The sequence below is a fragment of the Rhipicephalus microplus genome, chromosome X, assembly GCF_043290135.1.
Source record: "Rhipicephalus microplus isolate Deutch F79 chromosome X, USDA_Rmic, whole genome shotgun sequence".
Lineage (NCBI taxonomy): Eukaryota > Metazoa > Arthropoda > Arachnida > Ixodida > Ixodidae > Rhipicephalus > Rhipicephalus microplus.
The window spans coordinates 69,127,389-69,141,897 of NC_134710.1; the positions used below are offsets into that span (position 1 = coordinate 69,127,389).

The 14,509-nt window shown below is 42.7% G+C and overlaps 1 protein-coding gene across 1 annotated transcript in view; it reads left to right on the top strand.

The window, feature by feature from the left end:
- The window catches only part of Rrp5 (Ribosomal RNA Processing 5), a 148,172-nt gene extending 133,687 nt beyond the window's left edge, over positions 1-14,485 (top strand). The window contains exons 32-33 of the mRNA XM_037431461.2: positions 13,929-14,094; positions 14,177-14,485. Of these exons, the coding sequence (XP_037287358.1) occupies positions 13,929-14,094; positions 14,177-14,351 (341 nt within the window). The 3' untranslated portion in view covers positions 14,352-14,485. The remainder of the gene's footprint in view (positions 1-13,928; positions 14,095-14,176) is intronic.
- The last annotated feature ends 24 nt before the right edge of the window (positions 14,486-14,509 follow it).

Consider the following 14,509-nt stretch of genomic DNA (forward strand, 5'->3'; position numbering starts at 1 on the left):
CTTCGAGTTTGAATTAATGAGAGTCGACTGTATAACAAGTACACTTCCTTCGTGCCCCAATTTATTTATTCTGTTTTTAATGTATATACTGTGTGCGTTAGGACTGTGACACAATATTTTGTATGCGCTCGAGAAATCCCCGCATAATTTGCCCACCCCGGGGCCCCAAAATTGTGAAAAAAAGTGCGTCAATTCTGCGAGTGAATACGGTAATTTTTTCAAGTTGCTGTTCATTATTTTGAAGTGTTGGGGTATGAGAGGGGGATTAAATTCTATACATTATTCTGAAACATTCGGTATTCTGAAATTCGTAGTAGTGAAATATTTTTACATTAAACCAATAGACATTTGGAAGGGAACTTTCGAAAAATTGGTTAATCTGAAGAAAAAAAAAATGTTATACTGGAGGTTCGAAACCCAAAGACTGCACAGCTGCAGGCGATTAGTGTGGAATTATCTACAAGTACATCAGCGAAATGGGCAAGAAAGGACCAGGAAAGGAAAGGTTGCTAAAGTCAACCATGTGATGCATTCTTACGAAGCTTGAACACTGCTGAACAGGCCATAGCTTTGATCTAAACTACGCGATGACACTAGCTCATAAGCGAAAAGCGGGGAGGACTTTTGGAAACGTTCATTTGCCACGACGCATCGGCTTGCAACATCAACTGCTGCCAGTGTAAACTGAAGATGTCACCTGCATACGAGGCAAGAAGTATTTTCTAATATTAATACAGTGCCCCGCCGCGGTGGTCTAGTGGCTAAGGTACTCGGCTGCTGACCCGCAGGGCGCGGGTTCGAATCCCGGCTGCGGCGGCTGCATTTCCGATGGAGGTGGAAATGTTGTAGGCCCGTGTGCTCAGATTTGGGTGCACGTTAAAGAACCCCAGGTGGTCTAAATTTCCGGAGCCCTCCACTACGGCGTCTCTCATAATCATATGGTGGTTTTGGGACGTTAAACCCCACATATCAAATCAATTAATATTAATACAGTAAACTCCCATTAAGGTGAACGTTGTTAAAATGAATTCTCGCTTAAGAGGAACGACTTGGGAGTGTTTCTTTGGTTCCCCATAATCTCAATGCAAAACAAATCTGCTTAAGATGAACTGCGTAACAGGCCTCTTCTGTTAAGACGAACTCTTGCAGCGACGAACAACGACAAGGATTCTGCACAACGAACATTATATTATAGTCTTTGTGGGGATATTCAGGCGAACAAAATAAAGTAAAATAAAGTAAAATAAAGTAAAAAAGAAAACTTCATGGCGCAAAAGTTCAAAGTAAATTGAAATCAAACTGCAACGTGGAGGGAGGACATAAGATAAGTGGAATAAAAAGGTCAGTGCATCAAGCTCTTATCTCCCGCACCCCTAGCTTGTAGATGGAAAAAGAGCTGGCTTTATCAGCAAGGAAAGGAACAAAATGCGTTTGTCCTTTTGCATTCTTCTAGCATTCTTCAATTGCCCAACAGGAGTGCAGTAGACAACAGAAGAAGACAAGAGCTTGACTAGAGGAGAAAATGCATAAGAATGGAAAAAAAAAAGCCAAATCAAAGTGAAAATGCGAACAAAAACGATCTGTACATTAAAATCACATGAAACGGAAACCACTTATGCGGCACTGGCACTCCTATTGGAGGAATGAAATGCATTGTCATCGCAGTCACATAACAGCACTTGAGCGCATATTGTGGTCTGTAAGCGTTGTTTTGCATAGGGCCTGTGTGCGTCATATATGTTCGCAGTGAAATGCAGCGAATTGTGATGCGCCATTTTTATTATGAAAGTGCACGACAAAGGAAGGTCACTCAATATAGCTGCGTTGCGTCTTTTGTGTGTGCCTCAGGCTTGTGATCACGAGTAGCGTGAATAGAGCTCTTCAGCTGCATCTCATTCAGGAAAAGTTACTGCGGGCTGAAAATAAAGTTTCTGAAGCCCAAAGAAGAGCTTGCAGACTTTCATAAGCAACTTGGCATGTATTGGCTTTGTCAAGGTAGCGGTATGCAAGGGAGCCATGTCTAAAAGTGATAGCAAAGCCAGTAAAACGGCTTTTCAGAAAGTGAAGAGCCAGAAGAATGAATTTTCCATTATTTGAAAGAAAATTGTGCTCGTCTCTCTCTTTGAAAATAGGGTTGGGCTGCAGTTGTAGCGTTAAAATGTCATAGCAATTCATGAACATATTTATTATGAACTTGCAAAATCGAGTGCTCTTTAGGTTAGTCTAAATTTTCTAATTAAAAGCAGTTTTTATCAAGCTGAGCCGAATAAATGTTTTTTGTTCCTTTCCTCTCCATTATAGGTAAACTTCATTCAGTGTTTTCATGCAACATATTTGGGCGTACTTGGCACGTCAGCATTTAGTTTTGGGTGGCACTTCCGATAAGATGAACTCCTAATAAGACCAACAAATGATTGTGGTCCCTTCAAGTTTGTCTTGATGATTGATATGTGGGGATGTGGGGTTTAACGTCCCAAAACCACCATATGATTATGAGGGACCCCGTAGTGCAGAGCTTCGGAAATTTCGACCACCTGGGGTTCTTTAACGTGCGCTCAAATCTGAGCACACAGGCCTCTGGCATTTTTGCCTCCATCAAAAATGCAGCCACCGCAGCCAGGATTTGATCTCGCAACCTGCAGGTCAGCAGCCATGTACCTTAGCCACTAGACCACCATGGCAAGGTCTTCAAGTTCGTTTTAAAACGGTCTACTGTATTCGGGGTTTTATATCCCAAAACCACAATATGATTATTAGAGAGGCCATAGTGAAGGGCTCCGGAAATTTCTACCATCTGGTGTTCTTTGACGTGCACTGACACTGCACAGTACACAGGCCTCTACCATTTCGCCTCTATCGAAATACGACCACCACTGCAGGGATCAAACCCGCAGCCTTGAGGTCAGCAGCCGAAGCACCCAGCCACTGTTCCAATGAGGCGACTAGTCTCATTTTCTGAAGTTGGGGTAGGTCTTTGACAATCTGAAGTTTTGGCACTTTAAGCTGTGATTCGTTTCGCTCGGACGAAGGATTGCTCAACTGGCACATCAGGAACAGAGCTGGAAGTTCAAGTGACAGAAAGAATACCTCCCGCCAGAAAGAAATAGGGACGTGATATTGGGAAGCTGTCTAGTAGCAACATGACTTATTTACAACATGTAGTTTACAAGTGAACTCTGAGCACAGTCTTCGGCATTTCTCTCAGTGACCTCTTCTTCTAAACTTCGATGGGAACCCTACTGTGGAAAGTTGAAAGGTAGAAAGAATGTGGTAAAGAATAAAATTGACAAAATGGAAGAATGTTTCACATCGGCTTTTAACGAATGTTGGCATTGGATAATTTATAAGAATAGAAGTAACTAAATATATTTTCCATTAGAGTTACTGAGTAAAAAGGTAACAGTACTACAGTTGCAAGTTACTGAAAAAAGTAACTAGGTAGTTACTGCCCAAGACTGCCTTTTATGCCTGTATATAGCGTGTATAACGTTATAGAGGGTATAAAGTGGCAGCAGCAAGCACAGGACAGAGTTGACTGGCAAAAAATGGGAGAGGCCTTTGTCTTTCAGTGGGCGTAGTGGGGCTGATATTGGTGCACGATTTTAGGCCTCTATACAGCCATAATAAACCCTGTGATTTGGAGTCATTGGTCATCGCTTAGATCACATAAAAGACATGGCACTCTTTGGCAATCCATGGCCCTTGCGCTACAAAGCTCCACTAATCGGCGATTGCATACTTCTGTACTTTTCCCTAAGCTTTCGACCGTGTCATCAACTGTTACCTTATTTATAAATTATCTGCCCTCCGATTTGACTTTCTTGCTTTCATCATGGCTACGAAATTTTCTTCCCGTTCGCAAGCAGTTCCTAACTGTTAATAATTCTTCCTGGCTTGAACACATCAGTGCTGTTTCTACAAAAGCCTCCTAAACATTAGGCTGTTTGCTCCAAACACTCATCGTTGCCCCTCAAACGTTTGCAAACTGCTCTACCTAACTTTCATCAGCCGACAAGTTGAATATGCCTCATCGGTTTGGTCCCCATCCACTCGTTATTAAATTAATATGCTTGAAGCAATTCAGAACAGAACCACCCATTCTACTGCAATCATTCCAGTGTGACTCAACTTAAATTCTATTATTCCCTACAACCGTTATATGTTTGTCGTCAAGTGTTCTTATGCCTATTTCATAAGTATGTCTACAATGGCAAAGCATCATCCATACAACTTAACGCCCCTCTTCACATCATGTAGGTTACATACCTAATCATCTCAGCTTCACCCGCGTCTTTGGTAACACAAACGTGTTTAACAAATCAGAACTACCGCTAGCCATCTGCCTGTAGAATAATATTGCCCCTGATAGGAACCCTAACATGTTTGTCAACTAGTCATTATTGCTTGTATTACATAACTTTTTATGCATAAAGTTTGTATATTTTGGTGCTGTTTGGCCACTAAATAATCCATGGTTTACTTTATGTTAACATGGTTTACTTTATGTTAATCCATGGTTACTTTATGTTTTCCTGTCCATACAGGAAAATTTCTGCTGATTTGCCGGCAATATTTGAAAATTTGCGTGCTTATGATTATCATAATAGTCTGATATTGAAAAATAAGCGCCTTAAAACTTCAAGGGAAAAGGTTTTGCCACACAATCATTTCTCAGCATTCCGCGCCGCGGTGGAAAAAAAAACGAAAAACAAAAACGGCCCGGTGGTTACGAAGCTGGCTCGCGGCTTATCTCTGCTTTTCCGGCGTGCCGGTGGCGCCGGCCGACTCCGAAGCACGTGACCTGCCCACAGAATGCGTACAGGTCTGCCCGTCTTTCTTACGTGCTGCGCATTTTTCGATCGACCATGTCACCGCGAGGAAAATATCGGACACTACCCCTAAAAGAGAAATTGGCCGCTATCCAAGAAGTCGACGCTGGGGTAAAGAAGACCGAAGTGGCACTGAAGTATGGAATAACCAAAAGTACTCTCACAACCTTCTGAAAGCCAAAGACAAGCTGCAGAATAACGCGAGCCGCTTCGCTCCCGATCGGAAAAGGCTTAGGGAAGCTGCGTACCCGGATCTCGAAAACGCCGTGCTTCTTTGGCTCAAGCGCGCACGGAGCTCCAATTTACCGATAAATGGGCCAATCCTACGAGAGAAAGCTGAAGAACTTTCCTTGCGCTTGGGAATTGAAGATTTCAAGTGCAGCGATGGCTGGATTTCTCGGTTCAAGGAACGCCACGGTCTCTCCTTCAAAACAGTGAGTGGTGAAGCAGCAGTGGTCGATGAAGCTGTTTCTTCTGACTGGCGGCAGACTAGACTTCAAAGCCTGCTGCTTGAATACTCCCCGGCTGATGTATATAATGCCGACGAAATGGGGCTGTTTTTTAAGTGCCTGCCCGATCAAACCTTGTGTCGCAAGCGAGAGCGTTGCACTGGCGAAAAGCTGAGCAAAGAACGGTTAACCGTCATGGTTTGCGCCAATATGGACGGAAGTCACAAGCCAGAACTCTTCGTTGTGGGCAAGTCAAAGCGTCCCAGGTGCTTTAAAGGCGTCCGAACGCTCCCAGTTGCATATTACGGAAACACGCGAGCCTGGATGACGCAAGCTTTGTTCGAGGGTTGGCTCCGCAAACTGGATGGGCAAATGAAGGGAGCGAAAAGGAAAATTTTGCTCATTGTTGATAACTGCCCTGCGCACGGCAACGTGGAGGGGCTGGAAGCAATTCGCCTTGAATTTCTGCCTCCTAACACTACAGCTGTCCTCCAGCCCCTGGATCAAGGGGTAATCAAATGCTTGAAGCTTAATTACCGGAAAACACTGTTAAAGAGAATGCTGATATGTATGGACAATTCCATGCCTTACAGTGTCACACTACTCTCATCGTTGGGCATGCTCACCGACGCATGGAATGCTGTCACATCAGCAACAATAAGGAACTGCTTTGAGCATGCCTTCCGCATACCTGGCTGCAGCATTGCCACTTCATCTGACTGCTTGCAGACTGAGGGCGACGATGAAAGCCAAGTGCTGTCTGCTCTAAAAGCGCACAACATAGCTGCCGACCTCGACAGTTATGCAGCTACTGATGATAACCTGTGCGTGTGCAGGGAGGACACACTCGATGACTTGGTGGCAGAGGTGCTGCCAGCACAACACAGCAGTGAAAGTGAAGAAGAACCGGAAGTGGAAAATGTGACAACTGCACAGGCTTTCCAGTACATTGCTAAAGTGAGAAAATTTCTGACAACAACAGAAAACTCTCAGAATCAACTGGCAGCACTTACTGGCATCGAGAGCTTTGTGCTAAATGCGCATGTGGCAAATAAGCAGTTGACCATCCATGATTTTTTTAAAAGGTCTAGTCAGCAGTAGATAGTCAATAAACTTGTTGACCATACATGCACCGCTCTCTGTTTTTGTGTAGTTAGGATCTAGATAGAGATGCTTAAAAGTGTGAATATAGATGTCTGATCATAATTTGTGCTGTCACCTTATCCAGAGTCGCATATGTGAGAACTTCTGATAATTCAAACAGCCTGATAATTCAAACAAAATCCAGGGGTCCCTTCGAGTTTGAATTAATGAGAGTCGACTGTATAACAAGTACACTTCCTTCGTGCCCCAATTTATTTATTCTGTTTTTAATGTATATACTGTGTGCGTTAGGACTGTGACACAATATTTTGTATGCGCTCGAGAAATCCCCGCATAATTTGCCCACCCCGGGGCCCCAAAATTGTGAAAAAAAGTGCGTCAATTCTGCGAGTGAATACGGTAATTTTTTCAAGTTGCTGTTCATTATTTTGAAGTGTTGGGGTATGAGAGGGGGATTAAATTCTATACATTATTCTGAAACATTCGGTATTCTGAAATTCGTAGTAGTGAAATATTTTTACATTAAACCAATAGACATTTGGAAGGGAACTTTCGAAAAATTGGTTAATCTGAAGAAAAAAAAAATGTTATACTGGAGGTTCGAAACCCAAAGACTGCACAGCTGCAGGCGATTAGTGTGGAATTATCTACAAGTACATCAGCGAAATGGGCAAGAAAGGACCAGGAAAGGAAAGGTTGCTAAAGTCAACCATGTGATGCATTCTTACGAAGCTTGAACACTGCTGAACAGGCCATAGCTTTGATCTAAACTACGCGATGACACTAGCTCATAAGCGAAAAGCGGGGAGGACTTTTGGAAACGTTCATTTGCCACGACGCATCGGCTTGCAACATCAACTGCTGCCAGTGTAAACTGAAGATGTCACCTGCATACGAGGCAAGAAGTATTTTCTAATATTAATACAGTGCCCCGCCGCGGTGGTCTAGTGGCTAAGGTACTCGGCTGCTGACCCGCAGGGCGCGGGTTCGAATCCCGGCTGCGGCGGCTGCATTTCCGATGGAGGTGGAAATGTTGTAGGCCCGTGTGCTCAGATTTGGGTGCACGTTAAAGAACCCCAGGTGGTCTAAATTTCCGGAGCCCTCCACTACGGCGTCTCTCATAATCATATGGTGGTTTTGGGACGTTAAACCCCACATATCAAATCAATTAATATTAATACAGTAAACTCCCATTAAGGTGAACGTTGTTAAAATGAATTCTCGCTTAAGAGGAACGACTTGGGAGTGTTTCTTTGGTTCCCCATAATCTCAATGCAAAACAAATCTGCTTAAGATGAACTGCGTAACAGGCCTCTTCTGTTAAGACGAACTCTTGCAGCGACGAACAACGACAAGGATTCTGCACAACGAACATTATATTATAGTCTTTGTGGGGATATTCAGGCGAACAAAATAAAGTAAAATAAAGTAAAATAAAGTAAAAAAGAAAACTTCATGGCGCAAAAGTTCAAAGTAAATTGAAATCAAACTGCAACGTGGAGGGAGGACATAAGATAAGTGGAATAAAAAGGTCAGTGCATCAAGCTCTTATCTCCCGCACCCCTAGCTTGTAGATGGAAAAAGAGCTGGCTTTATCAGCAAGGAAAGGAACAAAATGCGTTTGTCCTTTTGCATTCTTCTAGCATTCTTCAATTGCCCAACAGGAGTGCAGTAGACAACAGAAGAAGACAAGAGCTTGACTAGAGGAGAAAATGCATAAGAATGGAAAAAAAAAAGCCAAATCAAAGTGAAAATGCGAACAAAAACGATCTGTACATTAAAATCACATGAAACGGAAACCACTTATGCGGCACTGGCACTCCTATTGGAGGAATGAAATGCATTGTCATCGCAGTCACATAACAGCACTTGAGCGCATATTGTGGTCTGTAAGCGTTGTTTTGCATAGGGCCTGTGTGCGTCATATATGTTCGCAGTGAAATGCAGCGAATTGTGATGCGCCATTTTTATTATGAAAGTGCACGACAAAGGAAGGTCACTCAATATAGCTGCGTTGCGTCTTTTGTGTGTGCCTCAGGCTTGTGATCACGAGTAGCGTGAATAGAGCTCTTCAGCTGCATCTCATTCAGGAAAAGTTACTGCGGGCTGAAAATAAAGTTTCTGAAGCCCAAAGAAGAGCTTGCAGACTTTCATAAGCAACTTGGCATGTATTGGCTTTGTCAAGGTAGCGGTATGCAAGGGAGCCATGTCTAAAAGTGATAGCAAAGCCAGTAAAACGGCTTTTCAGAAAGTGAAGAGCCAGAAGAATGAATTTTCCATTATTTGAAAGAAAATTGTGCTCGTCTCTCTCTTTGAAAATAGGGTTGGGCTGCAGTTGTAGCGTTAAAATGTCATAGCAATTCATGAACATATTTATTATGAACTTGCAAAATCGAGTGCTCTTTAGGTTAGTCTAAATTTTCTAATTAAAAGCAGTTTTTATCAAGCTGAGCCGAATAAATGTTTTTTGTTCCTTTCCTCTCCATTATAGGTAAACTTCATTCAGTGTTTTCATGCAACATATTTGGGCGTACTTGGCACGTCAGCATTTAGTTTTGGGTGGCACTTCCGATAAGATGAACTCCTAATAAGACCAACAAATGATTGTGGTCCCTTCAAGTTTGTCTTGATGATTGATATGTGGGGATGTGGGGTTTAACGTCCCAAAACCACCATATGATTATGAGGGACCCCGTAGTGCAGAGCTTCGGAAATTTCGACCACCTGGGGTTCTTTAACGTGCGCTCAAATCTGAGCACACAGGCCTCTGGCATTTTTGCCTCCATCAAAAATGCAGCCACCGCAGCCAGGATTTGATCTCGCAACCTGCAGGTCAGCAGCCATGTACCTTAGCCACTAGACCACCATGGCAAGGTCTTCAAGTTCGTTTTAAAACGGTCTACTGTATTCGGGGTTTTATATCCCAAAACCACAATATGATTATTAGAGAGGCCATAGTGAAGGGCTCCGGAAATTTCTACCATCTGGTGTTCTTTGACGTGCACTGACACTGCACAGTACACAGGCCTCTACCATTTCGCCTCTATCGAAATACGACCACCACTGCAGGGATCAAACCCGCAGCCTTGAGGTCAGCAGCCGAAGCACCCAGCCACTGTTCCAATGAGGCGACTAGTCTCATTTTCTGAAGTTGGGGTAGGTCTTTGACAATCTGAAGTTTTGGCACTTTAAGCTGTGATTCGTTTCGCTCGGACGAAGGATTGCTCAACTGGCACATCAGGAACAGAGCTGGAAGTTCAAGTGACAGAAAGAATACCTCCCGCCAGAAAGAAATAGGGACGTGATATTGGGAAGCTGTCTAGTAGCAACATGACTTATTTACAACATGTAGTTTACAAGTGAACTCTGAGCACAGTCTTCGGCATTTCTCTCAGTGACCTCTTCTTCTAAACTTCGATGGGAACCCTACTGTGGAAAGTTGAAAGGTAGAAAGAATGTGGTAAAGAATAAAATTGACAAAATGGAAGAATGTTTCACATCGGCTTTTAACGAATGTTGGCATTGGATAATTTATAAGAATAGAAGTAACTAAATATATTTTCCATTAGAGTTACTGAGTAAAAAGGTAACAGTACTACAGTTGCAAGTTACTGAAAAAAGTAACTAGGTAGTTACTGCCCAAGACTGCCTTTTATGCCTGTATATAGCGTGTATAACGTTATAGAGGGTATAAAGTGGCAGCAGCAAGCACAGGACAGAGTTGACTGGCAAAAAATGGGAGAGGCCTTTGTCTTTCAGTGGGCGTAGTGGGGCTGATATTGGTGCACGATTTTAGGCCTCTATACAGCCATAATAAACCCTGTGATTTGGAGTCATTGGTCATCGCTTAGATCACATAAAAGACATGGCACTCTTTGGCAATCCATGGCCCTTGCGCTACAAAGCTCCACTAATCGGCGATTGCATACTTCTGTACTTTTCCCTAAGCTTTCGACCGTGTCATCAACTGTTACCTTATTTATAAATTATCTGCCCTCCGATTTGACTTTCTTGCTTTCATCATGGCTACGAAATTTTCTTCCCGTTCGCAAGCAGTTCCTAACTGTTAATAATTCTTCCTGGCTTGAACACATCAGTGCTGTTTCTACAAAAGCCTCCTAAACATTAGGCTGTTTGCTCCAAACACTCATCGTTGCCCCTCAAACGTTTGCAAACTGCTCTACCTAACTTTCATCAGCCGACAAGTTGAATATGCCTCATCGGTTTGGTCCCCATCCACTCGTTATTAAATTAATATGCTTGAAGCAATTCAGAACAGAACCACCCATTCTACTGCAATCATTCCAGTGTGACTCAACTTAAATTCTATTATTCCCTACAACCGTTATATGTTTGTCGTCAAGTGTTCTTATGCCTATTTCATAAGTATGTCTACAATGGCAAAGCATCATCCATACAACTTAACGCCCCTCTTCACATCATGTAGGTTACATACCTAATCATCTCAGCTTCACCCGCGTCTTTGGTAACACAAACGTGTTTAACAAATCAGAACTACCGCTAGCCATCTGCCTGTAGAATAATATTGCCCCTGATAGGAACCCTAACATGTTTGTCAACTAGTCATTATTGCTTGTATTACATAACTTTTTATGCATAAAGTTTGTATATTTTGGTGCTGTTTGGCCACTAAATAATCCATGGTTTACTTTATGTTAACAGCCCCCCCCCCCCCCCCCCCCCCGTCAGTTCTTACTTTGGGACCTCCGATTGTTCAATCCCCGTACAAAAAATGTACATGGTTGTCACAAGACCTCTACTTAAAAAGGAAAACTTTCAAGCTCTTCTATATTGCGAAGTGTTGTGCATTACTATGTTGTAATCTGCTCTATGTGAACTGTTGAGTTACGATGACTCATTGCATTTTTTACGAAGTATGTTGTCGTTATTATTCATGTGCACTGTAGCGTTCTTCCTTGAGTTTACTTCCGATTTCACTGTAACCCCCCCCCCCCCCCCCTTGTTTAATGCCTTCAGGCCTGTAAGGTATTTTTCAATAAATAAAAGCCTGTGACACATCTTTTATAAAATTTCTGATAAATTTCTGGCATTGAAAAGTACTGCAAATTGTTCTCGGGGTCAGGGGAATGGAACAGCTGCGCCTTTGCACCATTGTGTATCAAACTGATTTACCTGCACCGACCTACTCCTGTTGTGCCTAACTCATAGCCATACTGCTCCGCAGCACCCCAATTAAGCTGCAAGGTGCCCCCGTGCATGAAAACGTGGCTAAAACATCATGCTTTCAGTTTCATTGAAACAGTTATATTTACGGTTTTATCGAGGCTGCAATCACTCGAGCAGCAGCAGTGAACTTCGATTGTGAGGTCGAGATCGATGGTGCGCGCTATTTTGGCAGACATCAGCACGAATGGCCAGTAAACCCTTGTACGTGCTGCACTCTCAATTCGAAAAAACTAATTAGAATAGCATCTCTCCAGCGATATGTAGAGTTAAACAATACAGCGAAACTGATTTTTTTTTATTAACCTGATGGCAGCGTTCAGAAAAGGAAAGGATGACTGTAACGGTGCTCGAGAGAAGTGGGGGTGGTGTCGGGCTTCCAGAGCAGCCTTGTTAAAGACAGGTGCACAGGACTGCTCATCAAGCGCTCGCGCGTATTGTTCAGTTCACTACTGTGCTACATTATACTGCACCCATGGACTCTGGTTCACAGTTGCGTCCAGGCTTTTAAAAAAATGTGCGGGCCGGTTGTACATAGCTAAAGAAGTTACAGTTGCACTGTGACGTATCAGCAATGAATTGTAATGTTAGTATATGAAGTAAGGCAGAAATCCAACTTTTTCAGGTTCGCTTTCACGTAACTCTACGAGATGCTGGTGTAAGATAATATGGCTGCACTAGGGAGAGCAACATGTTTTATGCAGTCTCCTTGCGATGAGAGCAGAGCACATCAAAGTGTATGAGGGCAGGCCGCTAATGACTACCGAGATGGCGCATGCGCCAGTGATCCCCCCCTGCTAATTGGTGCAAATTATGCCTGCTCCCAAACCCATGTGCCCTGTTCCACTTGTGGGGTTATCTGGTTTTAATGGAGCAGCCAGCAATCGGGTGCTGCCATTGCCATGCTGGAAGTTCCATGCACAGCCATGCAAAGGATTAGTTTCTTTTTATATCATGTAACCAAGGATAGATATGACAGTTAAGGTTTGGTGGCTTAGTTCTCCATCAGGAGACCACTGCTACTTCGAAAAAAAAAAAAAAAAGAACTTTTTTCCAACTTTTGCTTCGACCAGAAGCACTAGATCAAAATGTTGTATGGTTGAAATGTAGACCAAGCAGTCTTTTGAATGAAAATAATAAAGTACTTTAAAAACTGCATGGTGGCCATGATGTCATCCACTGCCCTGAATGCATTCAAATTTTGCCTGCTTGCTGTAGGACACGAGTAGCATGCAATGGACTTGTAGCAGCTCCTGTAAGGAACTGGGGGGGGGGGGGGGGTTCTTTCATTGGCCAGCCAGCTTTGCTAATGATATGCATGATCAGGCATTGGCTGAAATTAAACTTACAAACAACTGAAGCACAAGATGTAGTGTAAAAATCTGGGTACCTATTCATAAGCACATCATAAATGGCGAATTCGGTCGGTCGATTTTGAGCGCTCGGACTACCTTCGGTTGGTTTTTTTCAAAGCGTCAGCCTCCGACTTAGAGCGCTCCCGACAGCTCGACTTCGAAGTGAGAGCGTGTCGCGATTTGATCGGGAGGATGGATCTGCCGGCAGGTGAACCATGCAGGTTAGGAGTGTGAGCGTACATTTCGGAAGGGGGCATCGCCGGGCTCATAATACTTCGTGGACACGCGTTGTTGGTGGCGTTTATGAGAGTGTGTTGCCCAATCTTTTTTTGTGTGCTCTAATGCTTTCAGTGGTGAGTGCAAGTTCTTTAACAAAAAATATAAAACTAAGAACTTATCAGGAATAGGTATAAATGTGCACGTTCTTATGACGGCACATCCGACATGGTTCTTGGCATTTTCTCTCCCTCTCCACTAAAGTAGTTATTCGGTCTTACATCGTGGAAGTAGCTATGGTGAATAACACCTTCAGAATTTAAATGAGCATGCCTCTCAGATTAGACTTCTTTGGTTGCAATAAATTGTCCCAATTGTTGCGATGACTGGTACTTGGCTTAACATATTTAACGGTATTAGCCTATGTGAAATGGAGATGAGATATATTGATTTTCATTGAATGTAGCTTGTTGCAGAAGCTTCCTAAAAACTCCAAACACTTCAGTATTGATTACAAGGTGTCAAGAGAGGACAGTCACTAACAATTCTGATTGCACTAATTAAAACTGAAAGCAGATTTACTAATAGATTGCCAATGAATGGTACCCACAAAGTAGAACAAATAAAATCTATAACATTATGGCAGCATATCATTTAGAGGAAAAATTCATTTGTAGTTATCTGAACTGTTGCATTCATATTCTTTATTTTGTCCTCATGCCTTAACAGTATGCTACATGTCGACCGAATCGTTTAAAATCAATTTGCAGATATTGTGCTTATAACAAAGTTTGCACAAATGGAGTTCAAGTATGGTGATGCTGAAAGAGGACAAAGTATGTTCAACAGCATCCTGGACAATTACCCAAAGCGCACAGACTTGTGGATTGTGTATGTGGACATTCTGACAAAGCTTGGTGATGTGGACAATGCACGGTGAGCCTTATTGCCATTGAATGCTACTATGTGCTTTGTGGGTGTATAACCAATTCCTAACCTCTGCTTGTTTTGCCTACAGAAAAACTTTTGAAAAGGCAACATCACTCAACTTGAATCCAAAGAAGATGAAGTCTTTGTTCAAAAAATGGCTAGACTTTGAAAAGGAGCATGGTGATGCATCACTTTGTGAAGTCGTGAAGCAGCGTGCTGTGCAGTATGTTCAACAATGGACAGCAAGAAGTACACACATATAAAATACAGATGCTCACATTTTTTATTAACAAAGGGAAATAAATTCACACAGTTTGCTGCCTTTATTAAATAGTCCTCAGACTTATTTCCAGTGTAGACGTTGTTATAAATAAAACTTGTGCACACCAATGCAGTATTCAGGTCTTTTTGTGCAATCTTT